At 39.5% G+C, this 12,859-nt stretch overlaps 1 protein-coding gene across 2 annotated transcripts in view; it reads right to left on the bottom strand.

The window, feature by feature from the left end:
* The window catches only part of PLD1 (phospholipase D1), a 226,047-nt gene that overhangs the window by 131,628 nt on the left and 81,560 nt on the right, over positions 1–12,859 (bottom strand). For both annotated transcript variants that reach the window (XM_056110701.1, XM_056110700.1), the window contains exons 9-11: positions 7,856–8,008; positions 3,908–4,057; positions 2,923–3,006 (exon numbers count right to left, since the gene is read on the bottom strand). In XM_056110701.1, coding sequence (XP_055966676.1) covers positions 2,923–3,006; positions 3,908–4,057; positions 7,856–8,008 — 387 coding nt within the window. The remainder of the gene's footprint in view (positions 1–2,922; positions 3,007–3,907; positions 4,058–7,855; positions 8,009–12,859) is intronic.

Below are 12,859 nucleotides of genomic sequence, written 5' to 3' on the forward strand. Positions count from 1 at the left end.
GCACAGCACAGACAGCAAGAATTTTGCCCACAGCCAGGCACACTGCCATGACAGGAGACTAAGGAAAGCTGAAATGACAGGGACCAGCTGGGGTCTAGTCCTAGAGAGACCCAGTAGCAAGGTTTTCGCCTGTGCCAGAAGTATGTGCAACAAGCATGTACTAGAGAATGCTGTAGGGACAAGACCAGGCCCTCTTACACTGGAGGCCAGCAGGTGGCCGAAGACAGGACTTAGGACATAAGTACTAAGGACTTATGGACTGAGCATCAAAGGACAGGACAAGTGGCATCACTCGAGTAAAAAGAAAGGCCTGAACATTGGAAAGGCACCCAGGCCCATCTACTTGAACTGTACAATAAATTCTATCTTCTTAAGCGTCTAAGGTTTACATGAAAATCTTTCATACAATTTTCATACAAGAATCCAGTAGCCTAGCATGGGAAAATCTACTTTTGTGCTAACAATACTATGTGAGAAACGTTAACAGTTTTCAGATAAGTATCTGATGTCTCTTGAATTAGATTAGAAACTTCTTATGAGTATGTTCACCCTCTAACTGTGCTTTTCACTCTTACAGATCCAAGCATATTAGGGCTTTGTTACGTTTGTGAATGTTTTCTTTTGCAATATACGTCCATGACAAGAATTTCTTCACTTATGAAGAGTAAAATCACACTGAAGATCTCATTTCAAAGTGGGTGTTGTAATAAGATGCTAGCATCATCATGAAGAAGAGATAACATCCTAATTCAGTTTCATGCTGATAGTAAAAGAGAAAACAGGGTTTACTTCCTAACATGTTTAAAGTCTATATTTTAGTGCTCAGAAGCCTAAAAAGGGATACTACTTTTCTGCCTAAGACACAAAATCAGGGGATTAATAAAAATTTTTCTTTCTCTTGCATCATTGGCAAACTTTCAGAACTTTTAAAAAAGAAAATAGAACTACCTTAGATTTGAGTTTATTCTTACAAATGGTTAGGTAAAATAACTGCTAAATCTGAAATTTGTATTCTTTGTAACAACTGAATAAATCAAGATTTGCTAAAAATATAAAAGCCTGAGCTTAGACCTCTACATAAACACAAGAATAAAATGTTATATAAACATTTAATATACTTTCTACTGATGCCTCTGCCCCTGCTCCTGTCTGTCCTCATCAGGGCCCCTTGGAGTTGGGCACGTAGAGATTCCCTCCCCGCTACAAGCAGAGCCCCGGCAGCTGAAGACCTCGAGGACCAGCCACAGCCATGCTTAAGACCACTCCCCACACGCTCGGACAAGCCTCATGCATGAAGGAACCGGCAGAGGAACCCAGGTGTGCAGAATCTGGGGCTGAGATCTCCAAGCCTGCTTGGATCGAGGCTGGGCCTCCTCTACCCAGATCCCCCATTTTCCAGTAGCTAGGTGTTACACCCACCAATGTCCCCAGCGCCGTGTAATCCCATCAACGGTCAAGACCCAGAGACTATAAAACCAAGCTCCTGGAAGCACGCAGCCACATTCACGGCCTCGCAACCTCTTATTGTCTAGTTCTCACTCTCGAATAACCTGACAGGCTAACAAGAGTATCCTGCCTGCATGGTAGAGTCTGGCAAGCTCCCCGTGGCATAATCTATATGCCCAAACCCAGTAACAATGATGGGTCTCATTCCCCTGACCCTGAAAGAGCCTCCAATGTGGCCCTTGCTAAAATCTCAGGGCTAGGATGAATGGAGATGTTACTGGTGCCTGCTCGAGGAAATCGATGAACAATGGGATGACAGTGATACAGTGATTCTATTGATTCTAGATCATTAGTTCTCATCCACAGGAGATTTTGCCCCTGCAGGCCATATCTGGCAATGCCTACAGATTTCTTGGTTATCAAAACAGAGACCTTGCTGGCAACTAGTGGGTAAAAAGCAGGGATGCCGCTACTAATCGTCATGCACCCTTCATAACAAAGAATTTTCTGGGCCACAACATTAACAGAACCATGATTGGGAAAGCAGGCCCTGTAACGAAAGATCCCCACATTACTGAGACAAAAACATAAGGAAAAAATGAGCTCACATTCCTAACAACTTTTTCCAACCTCCAAAATCTAGATTTTGGATATAATAAATGTGTTTTTTTTCATAGTTCATGTTTAATGAAACTCTTGGAAGGAGACACGATAGGGAAAAATAAGAAGTATTTTAAGCAACTAAGTTTAGAATGAAAAAACCTTTTAGACTTTTTAATTTCCAATGTTGGCATATGCAACGTTTTTTAACTGTCCAGAAGATGGATAATTTGAACTTAATTCAGACTACAAAAGCTACATCAACACCAGGAAAAATTTCTTAAAACCTAGATTTTTAAGATTAAAAAATTCAAATCATAAAGTTTTCAGCGAGTTTCATAAACATCATAATACAGACACTTTAATAGGGGAACAAGAAGTTGAACCCTGATGTATCTCAAAACACAAATAAAAACTCCTGCCCAGTCATAGACTTATTTAGAGCACTTTAGTATAATGGTAAAACAGAACTATTCCAACTTCAAAGGTAAAAGGAAGAGATACAATCACTAGACCTGGTGACAAACACACAAAATAAAGAAGAATGTACAAGGAATAATCTGTTCCATTACTTCTGCAACTATACTTCCATTATAACATAATTATTACACAAATGAATATTGAGCAGGTCTCCCTTCAAAATGAAAGGCAAAAGCAAAACTATTGAAGTTAAAAACATTTTAAGGATATATTCGGATGCCAAGTTTTTTAAAAGTCCTTTCACTGGAGGCTATTACAGTTCTTTGGTTGAGACTTTGGCCAAGCCATCTGTGGGTAGTCCTGGTTTTCATATTATTTGCCTCTAGGACAGCAAAACACTTGCACATTTCTAAACACAGAGATCTCCAAACAAAATCCCCATGGATAAATACTAACCACCAATCCGTGATAAAAATCTCTTCTCTTGCCTCTTCCATTGCATTTGCTATATCTTCAAAGTATCCTTTTGCATTAACATACCTAAAAGACAAAATTTTTGTTTTATTTATAATGAAAGGATACAAGAAATGCAAAGAACCATGTTCTATGACAAAGCAAAATGTAGAACCAGCCGCCTATACCCATCACCAGCAATTTTACTTAATGTGCCTTGTGAAAACACAAGGGTAGAAAATAACACCTTTGGTCTACTCTGTAAGGAAGCAGAATAGTTAGGGAGAAATTAGGAGCCTTATTCTTATCTGCTAAGAAATTTTTATTTGGTGTGTCTGTCACCAAACTAACTACTCTCATCATCATATGCAGCCAGATGATTTCTGCCATCCTGTTGAACTCATGCACAGTTTATCACAGTTCAATGCATCATTCCAAATTGTGAGTACAACATGGTACTCATGATTTTATTTAAGATGAGTATCTAGTAAGTAAATTCTCTTTCTAAACTGCTGACTACTAACTAAAATAAATCTTCTGTTCACATCGTGAAGAAAATGTGTGGGCCCAAAGATATGACTGAGTAGTAACAGACGCAACGCTCACGCTTAAGGCCCTCAGTTCCATCTTGGCACAGCCAAGTCAGCAATTGTCATCCCAGCACTACACGTGTTCTGCACCCCAGGCCCCCAACTAACAGAAAAAGCAATTAAACTCTAATATGTAAATAAACAGATCCTCTAGAATACATGGAGTTTTAAAAAATCAAAATTAAAAACTATCTTGAAGATGACTGTAAAAAGAATATTAAAAACAGAACAAAGTTTAGTAAACTAATTTGCTCTCGCAGGCCTATAAATAAAGACTCTTGTTAAGTAACAACTTATTTATTTTTAACAGATTCAAGTATCAATTTCAGGTGAATTTGGTCCATTATCATATTAGATGCTAGTATGATCTTGACAATATTAGAGCGAAAATGTCTCACCATTTCGCTAATGTGTTCTCTTGGATAGCAGCATACGACCCAAATCGATGATCCTTGAGGAAGTTGGTGCCATGTTTCTGGATGAATTCTTCAATTGCCCCTCCCCACAAGCGAGCATGTCTATAACTGCTACATTTTAAAATCAGTGTCCTTCAAAAAAAAGCAAAAGAAATAATTGCCATTTGTTGTTCTGTTGTTTCCTTAATCCAATTTAAGAATTAAATTTTTGCTTTGATAGTACAGCAAACATCACTGTATCACTATCATTTCACTGTTCGTCGATTTGCTCAAGCAGGCACCAGTAACGGTCTCCATTTGTCCCAGCCCTGAGATTTCAGCAGCCTCGCCTTACTCATCCTTTCCAACACTGCCGTGTTGGAGGTTCTTTCAGGGGAATGAGAACCGTTACTGTTACTGTTTTTGGCATATCAAATACGCCACGGGTAGCTTGCCAGGCTCTGTCATAGCAGCAAACATAAGCTGATATTTTTAAAATTCTAATAATTTTGGAAGAATTTTATAAAGTATCCAATATAGTTAAAACCAATGTTCAGGTTATTTAGTCAGTCACACAGGTAAATACACATAAAGATAATTACTATAAACAGTTCTGTGCTGGATGGTGAGGAGGAGCATGAAAGAGATATTAAGACTAGTAGAGAGTTGTTGGCTCTAGCACAAAGTGTTTCTCTCCCTAATGCTTGGTTTTTATTCCCTCACCTTCTGAATTACAACTTGATTGTGATTTAGGAGAGTAACCGGTTCCACATTTAGTTTACAAGTAAAATCCACATTTAGTTTAAAAGTAAAATTCTAGTCCCCTAATTCTGGGAAGTAGGACATGAGCCAGTTCCACCCCAAAACTAGGAGAAAATTCATGGGCTTGCTGAGTAATACCAGAGAAAAAACTTTCTTTGTTACTGAATTTGTTTCACTGTGGGGCATAGTTATTGTTACCATGAAGGATGGAGCTGTAAGAGAAAGTACCTAGATGACATGGTTGAGCCTCAAATTTAGCTGTGCCTAACATAGCAGATTCTCTGTGACATACACTGCTTTTCATCGGATTTTTCAATGATTAATTATTAAATTATCTTCAGTGAATACAGATCTATAAGTGTTGAAGAAAAGTCAGAGTGGGATATTTTTAAAACTTTATACATGCTAACAATACAAAGACATATATGGTTGTATTGTTGTATTTTCACCTCAACAAAGAGGTGGAAAAAAAAGTTATCCAGATCTGAAGCTCAAAGGAAAACATGAGGCTGGAATCAACTGTCTGAAAGTCTAGCCTATCCTATTATAAAAAACACTATGAACAAGGAGACATGATTTTCTTTCAGTGGAGGAAATGAAAAAAATATCTGATCCTGATCAGAATCAGAGAAAGAACTACATTCACATACATGAAAATAATTATTTATAAAGATTACGCATCTCCAAATGGTCTCCTCAATCTACCAGAGATTAGTGATCGGTTTTGGTAGGAATTCACTGTACCATATGAAAGTCGAATACTCCTCTGACGTAAAAACAGGAGAGGCGCCACATGAGTTGCCTTGAGGAGGAAAACATTGCCCATCTAAGGCAGCAGAGGAGATTGGAGTTTCTGGGGCTGAGGGCAAGAGAATGTGGAGCATTTGGGGGCTTGTGACATCATGCATCAACAAAATTGAAATGCCCGAGGAAACCAATCGTGATAAAAAGATTTTGTGGAAGAGTTAAGTGGCAAGCAAAGATCTTGTCACAAAATGTGAATGAGAGCTAAGAAAGAACTATTGCAAACATTGAAATAAGAAAAGGATAGGTGAGGGGACTAGAAAAAAGTGTATGAGAAGAGACTGCCAAACACCCAAGAACAGCTGTGATAAATACCAGGTTGTTCACTCCATGGCTTAGAGGCCAGGCGCACACACTAGGGGCAAAGGCAGCTCAGACAGAGAAGGGAACACCAAATAAAGCATGCTGGGAAGATCGGCCCAGGATGGGAGATGCATGCTGAAAGTAGTCTATGGACTGAACATGATTGCCACCCAATGTCTCTTCTGCAGACCACAGCACCCCAAAGGATAGATAGAACAAAAGGGAGTGCCCTGCCACAGAGGAAGGATGGGTTGGGGGCTGGGGGGTGGGAGGGATGCTGGGATTGGTGGGGGTGGAGAATGGGCACTGGTGGTGGGATGGGTACTCGATCATTGTATAACTGAAACCCAAGCACAACAATTTGCAAGTCTACAACTGTATCTCACAACAATTTGTAAGTCTACAACTGTACCTCATGGTGTTTCACTAATAAAACAAAAACAAACAAACAAACAAAAAATATTCAAAAAAAAGAAAAGAATGGACTCCACAGAAGTTGCTTTAGAGAAGAGTTGCAAAGAAAGATGGAGACATCAAAAGGCTCAGAATACAAATGGAGGCTTTGGAGCTGAGTATTTACAGAGGTAGCACATATGTCTCCCCTCTAGGAGATCCTGGGTTTGATTCTGGCACCAAAAGCAAAATAAGGGTGGGGAATTTAGAATTTTACATTTTTTTTGAGGGGCCACATCTGGCAGTGCTCAAGGCTTATCCCTGGCTCTGTACTCAGGGATCACTTCAGACAGGGCTCGGGGGCCCATGTGGGGTGTCAGAGATTGAACTCAGTTCAGCTGCATGCAAGGCAAGCACAGTCCCCATGATACCCTCTCTTCAGCCTCAATTTAGGTACTTTTTATAAAATGAGCAAGAGTGCTTGAACTAGAAAACGGTTGAAACCTGACTTTGGAAGCTTCCATTTAACAATGGTGTCCCCGATACTGAATGAGGACATCAAATGAACATAAGACAATTGATCAAGTGGCTATTAATGACAAATGAGAATTGTAGCCTGATTTCTATGGCCCTCTGGAAGACAAGAATACAGGAACATTACATGTCCAATAACTAATCCTCAACTTGAATCTTTTATTGTCAAAGAAGAACAGGAAATTCAGCATCTTTTAAAAGTATTAGTCAGGGAATAAGCGTGTCTGTGTGTGTGTGTGTGTGTGCATGTGTGTGTATGTATGTGTGTGTATTTATATGCATGATGCTGAACTTTATAGAACAAACTATTATAAAATTTATCCTTAAACAACATAAATGTGAGCTGCATGCAATATCTTATACATGGATTTTGTTTTCTCTATCTACAGAGTCTGTGTTCATGGATTAGACCAAAAGGGACTTCTAATCCAGTGGGTTGTTAGAAGGTCAACTGTATTTAAGGACACACATATATTGCATAAATTTGATTTTCCAGAAGTACTTAACAAGTACACTTGCTGATAAAACCTACTGTAACATACACTTAAATATCCTTCCAAAATGTTTTCCTTGAAATTCATGTGTAAACAGTATTGTGTAAATCACCTTTTATCTGTTATATTAAAGGATATCAGTTTATAAAGTAAAATGTATGTTTAAAGGTGAATTATCAATTTTTCTGGTCACTACACATAAGATACATCATTCTTTAAATATTGGGGCCCAGGTGCTATCTGGGGAATGGAGCAAAAATTTTTCATGTTTGAGATTTGGATTTAATCCCAAGCATTATTCTCTAGCAATGAGCTCCAAGTAGGACCTGAGTACTGCAGGTTATGACCCCAAATCTAATAACAAACAAAACATACAAAGAAAAGTTGCACCATTGCTTTTGATTGGGGAGAAGTTCTAAGTGCCACTGTTTTGAAAGTAGGTGATGAGTAAATATGACTATACATGTTTGGGAGTATAATTTCATACCTGTTCAAGGTATATGTTACCACAGCATAACAAATAATTATTTTTTTAACATCAAAGCCATTTTATATCATTTTTTAAGATTGAGAAGAAAAATTTTAAAAAACTCTTTTTTAAGATTGAGAGGAAAATCTTTAAGAGATTTTAATAATAATCTTTTTAAAATGTAAACACTACCTTGAAAGATTATCAATTCGGAGTCCATATTTTGTCTCTGTCTCCTTCTTCCCCACTTTAATCCTGAATCCTTTATCCACCAGCAGAACAAAGGCAATAGCACCACTGTCTGGGTTCATGTAGAGTAAAAAGGAATCCTTCACTATCAACCACCTGTAAAAATAGAAAATATTTTAAAAATTGTACTGACTTTCTGAAATGAACAAGTTATTATGGTTGTACTGAAGCAAGCATTCTGGCAAACTATAAGCATAATTCTACTTTTACACAGAGGATTTTAGTCTCTTAAAACTATTTAAAAATAAATAAATGAATAAATGCAAAACTTTTCCCACTATATTTTCTTGCACCATGCAATTTGAAATAATTCATTATCTTTAAAAAATCTTTTAAAAGCACAGGAAATGTCTAAAAGTATACCTCCTGAGATCAGTAGGTGTCAAGATGCCTACTACTGAAATAATAGAATCATGTGAGGTGTTTGCCAAAATCAATGAACATGAAAGAAGCAACAGGAGTGTCTCTGTAAGTAAAATCCCCTTTCATAAAACTCTGGAAAGTATTCAATACTCCACATATTCTATTATTCATCTCCATTTTTTTGTGGGTTTAAGGAACACCAATAACAGATGCTCAATGGGACATGATCTCTCAAACATACTGCCACTGATTCAACGTGATAGATCTAAAAGTGTCTGTCACAATGGAAAGGGATTGCAATGAGGTGAGCGTAGAGGTAGAAACAGCACACAGATCAATCAGGAATGTTCTCAAAGGAACTTAGACAACTACCAGGACACATGTTTGAATTCTGGCCAAAAGCACGGATGCTATAAGAGCAAAGTACAAAGTAGCAAGTGCAAGAGGAAGTGTTTAACTGTGATGAAGGGAGTGTGTGAACGGCATTTTCTGGTTGCGCCTGCATGAGGCAATGATAGAGTCTGAAGCTGAGACTAAAGTGGGTGGTCCTGGGGTATCTCCCACTTGGAGGGAGGAGTTGGCAAAGTTGTTGAGGTGTGGAAATGAGGCTTGTGCAGGGGAGAAGGTTAGTCGGGCCAAGTGTCAGGTGGTGTGATATGGGAAAATGGGCAAGTGAGTGAGAGGTGGGGAACAGACCCCGACCACTGTATAAGTCTGAAGTCCATGCTAAAAAGGCTGTTCTTTCTACTCCATTTGACCAGAATTTTATAGTGTGTTCCCTGCTAGATGAGTAGGTTTCTTTCAGAACAGGTCTACTCCATCTTATAGGTATATGTCATTTTAAATCAATAGCAATACAGTTTTTTTGGTGTGGGGCCACACCTGCCAGTGCTCAGGAATCACTCCTGATGGGACTCAGGGGACCATATTAAGCTTTGTAAGTCGAACCCAGGATGGCTACATGTAAGTGACTAGCCTGTTGCACTAACTCTCCGGCCCCTAATCTGGGTTTTTAATCAAAAACAAAACAAAATATCACCTTGAGGTGCTAAATAAAACAATCCTAATGCCCTGACAAAGCAATAGAATACTAACATTGAAACTGTCTTAAAAATAAAGTTATGAACGAGAAGAGGGACACAGAATGGAAGGCCATGCTAGGACTGCAGTAAAAATGACACTGCATGGCAGGGACAGTGTACAAGAGCAAGAGAGAAGAGGTGAGATTGATTTAAAGTGAACGCAAGCAGGAACTTTGTCATGGCACAGTGAACACCCTGTAGTTACATCTACTCGCAATTGTGCAGTGATCAAATGAACTAGTCCACATGAATAAAATCACAAAAGCATATGGTCATGCTTAGAAGACAAAGTAAGTCCATTAAGGACGAGGTGAAGCCAGGATATATGAACACAATTAAGTAATACCATAAATGCAACATGGGAACTTGCATTTTAGAGAAATATATAACTTTGCTGAAATTGCTAACCATATTATGTTTTCGTAGCTTTACAATCTTTAGACGAACCTACACTGAAAGCCACCTGGCTTTATTTCATATTTTTAAAAATAAAAACAGGTATTATATAGGCTGTTAACTTTCCAAACAAAAGGTAGTGGGTTGGATTTAGGACAACTTGCAGTCAAGGACATGTATGTGAGATAGATAACAAGAGGAAGCAGATAGCTGACCACAATGCCGACACTAGGTTGGTGATGGGGCACACATGATTGTGGGTTTGAGCTTCCTGGTATTTCTTGCCAAAAAAAGTATCACTGTATCACTGTCATCACATTATTCATCAATTTACTCAAGCTGGCGGGGTAATGTCTCCATTCGTCCCAGCCCTGAGATTTTAGCAGCCTCACCTTACTTGCCTTTCCCAACAACTGGAGGCTCTTTCAGCATCAGGGGATTGAGACCTGTTATAGTTACTGGTTTTGGCATATCGAATACTCCACGGAGAGCTTGCCAGCCTCTGCCCATGGCAAAGAAAGTAGATTAATGAAATAAAGTGGTCTTTCCCTCAATAAAGCTAATTCCAAAGCAAATTGCTTAATTGGCACTGAACATAAGGCAACTTAACAACATATTGGTTGCATTTTCAGTCAATTTTAGAAAAGGCAGAAATTATATTTTACAAAATTCTCATAACAATACTCAATATGTATGCCACGACACTGTGCTATACAAAGGTAACTCTGGCTTTCTACTAAGACTGAGCTCTGAGTCCGGGCATGTAGGTGCCTGTTGATAAGTCAGGAGAGGACGAAGAGATGAGATGGATGTGGTATGTGTGGAAGATCCATCGTGGGCAGCCGTCCTAGTCCCAGCCTGGCATTTCGTGTGGGTTGGAGATGAATCTGCCCTGGCAGGCCTAGAGCCGTGCTGTGCAAGGAACCACAGGCCTTGGAAACCACAGCAGGGGTCACACCAATCCCCAAAGCCAAACGTACTAGACAGGAGAACCTGCCTGTCTGGAAGTCAAAGATGCCTAAGTGACATCATATCAGCGTTAGCAGAGCTCTATGTCAGACCCAACAGTGTGGGATGGCAATGGGACAATGTTGATCTATCTAGTTAGACAAGTGCCCACTATGGGAGAGAAAACAAAAGGGAATGCCCTGACATAGAGGCAAGGTGGGATGGGGGGATAGGGGGTGGGAGGGATACTGGGACCCGTGGTGGTGGAAAATGGGCACTGGTGGAGGGATGGGTGTTTGATCATTGTACAATTGAAACCCAAGCACAAAAATTTGTAAATCTACAACTGTACCTCATGGTGTTTCACTAACAAATTTTTTTTTAAAAATGTAAATGATGGAGAATGGGCACTGGTGGAGAGATGGGTACTGGATCACTGTATAACTGAAACTCAAGCACAAAAATCTGTAAGTCTACAACTGTACCTCATGGTGTTTCACTAATAAAAATTAAAAAAGAAACAAAAACAAAAAAACAAGTCTTAGCGAAGCTCCTGAGAGCACAAATGCATGGAATAACCACCTGGGTCAATGTCTGCAAAAAGTGTCCTTAGAAAGAGGCCACCAGCTGCCACCACCACACAGCTGTTCCCTGCACAGGACAGCAGGAAGGATCTCTGGTGGAAGCAGCAGCATCCAGCAAAAAGACATTTTCCCAGACTTGGTGCAGAGGTTCCCAAAGGGCTAAAGGCAGCCTTGTTTGGCTACGGAAGTGTGGTGGCTCGTGTATAGCAGAGCTTGGTATTACTCATCACTGGCAGTGCTGTTCACACCGTATCCGTTTGGGGGCCACACCTGACTGTGCTCAGGTCCTAGTGCTGGCTCTGTGCACACGAATCACTCCGGCACGGGCCCAGGGTATGTGCTGCCAAGATGGAACCCAAGTGGGTCACACACAGGGCAAGGGCTGTACCCACTATACTCTCCAGCCTTCATGCTGCATCTAGTCAGCAAATCATTTAATGTGGCAGCCTAAAAACAAAAAACTGTGTGGTCACAATGGCTGCAGTTTGCAAGCTGAACGCAAAAGACAACGGTTTCTCTTTTGACAATGATGGACTCATTTTTTTGTTTGTTTGTTTGTTTTTCTCTTAGGAACTGGTGGCATGTGGTTATTTTTTTTAGCTACATTTATATTTAATATGATAAAGGTGACTAACAGGGAGTCTAACTTGCATTTATTAAAGCTGATAGTGTCACAATGATTTTTCCAAGTTTTGAAACACTTTCAGGTGTACTTTTATTTTAATTTTCTTTAACAATAAGTCGATTTTTATTTTATTTATTTTATTTTTTATTAGTGAAACACCATGAGGTACAGTTGCAGACTTACAAATTTTTGTGCTTGGTTGATTATTTTTTTTAATGCTTCACTGTGAGATACAGTTACAGACTAACAAATTTTTGTGATTATGTCTTAATCACACAATGACCGAGTACCCATCCCTCCACCAGTGCTGGTTCTCTACCACCAATGTTCCCAGTATCCCTCCCACCCCCACCCCCAGCCCCCACCCGCCTTTGTGGCAGGTGCCCTCTTACCCTCTCTCTCCTTTTGGGTGTATGGCTTTTAATACAGGTGCTAAGTGACCATTATGTTTGGTCCCTACAGACTGTTCTTTTTAACAGCGGTAAACTGACACCTGACCAGTTATTGAAAAGTCTTCTTAATTATGTAATTCATTTATTAAAGCTCTTATGATTCCCCCCTCACTCACTCTCAGCACTTAAAAAACAAAGGAGAATATGCATTTTTTTTAAAAAAAAAAAAGAATAAAGGAATCCATATACCAGTCTTCTGAGAAGAACCCTACAGTCAAGGTCTGCAGACTTCAGATCCACCACCCTGGATTCCAGTTCTGGCTCTACCACTCGCCTGCTTGTGTGAATGCAGACATTAAAGCTTGAGTTCTACACCGCTAAAAACAGGAAAACAGTAATGCCCAGTTCATATGTATTTGGGCGGATGAACTGAAATGATTTCTGCACATTGCTAAAGACAGTGTCATACTATAAGAGCTTTTTTGTGGGAAATTTTGCTCTAAACAGGTGAAATTCTGTTCTGTTCTAACAAGAAGCTTGCTTTGGCGTGACTTTAA

The sequence above is a fragment of the Sorex fumeus genome, unplaced genomic scaffold (assembly GCF_029834395.1).
Source record: "Sorex fumeus unplaced genomic scaffold, SorFum_2.1 ptg000010l, whole genome shotgun sequence".
Taxonomy (NCBI): Eukaryota; Metazoa; Chordata; class Mammalia; order Eulipotyphla; family Soricidae; genus Sorex; species Sorex fumeus.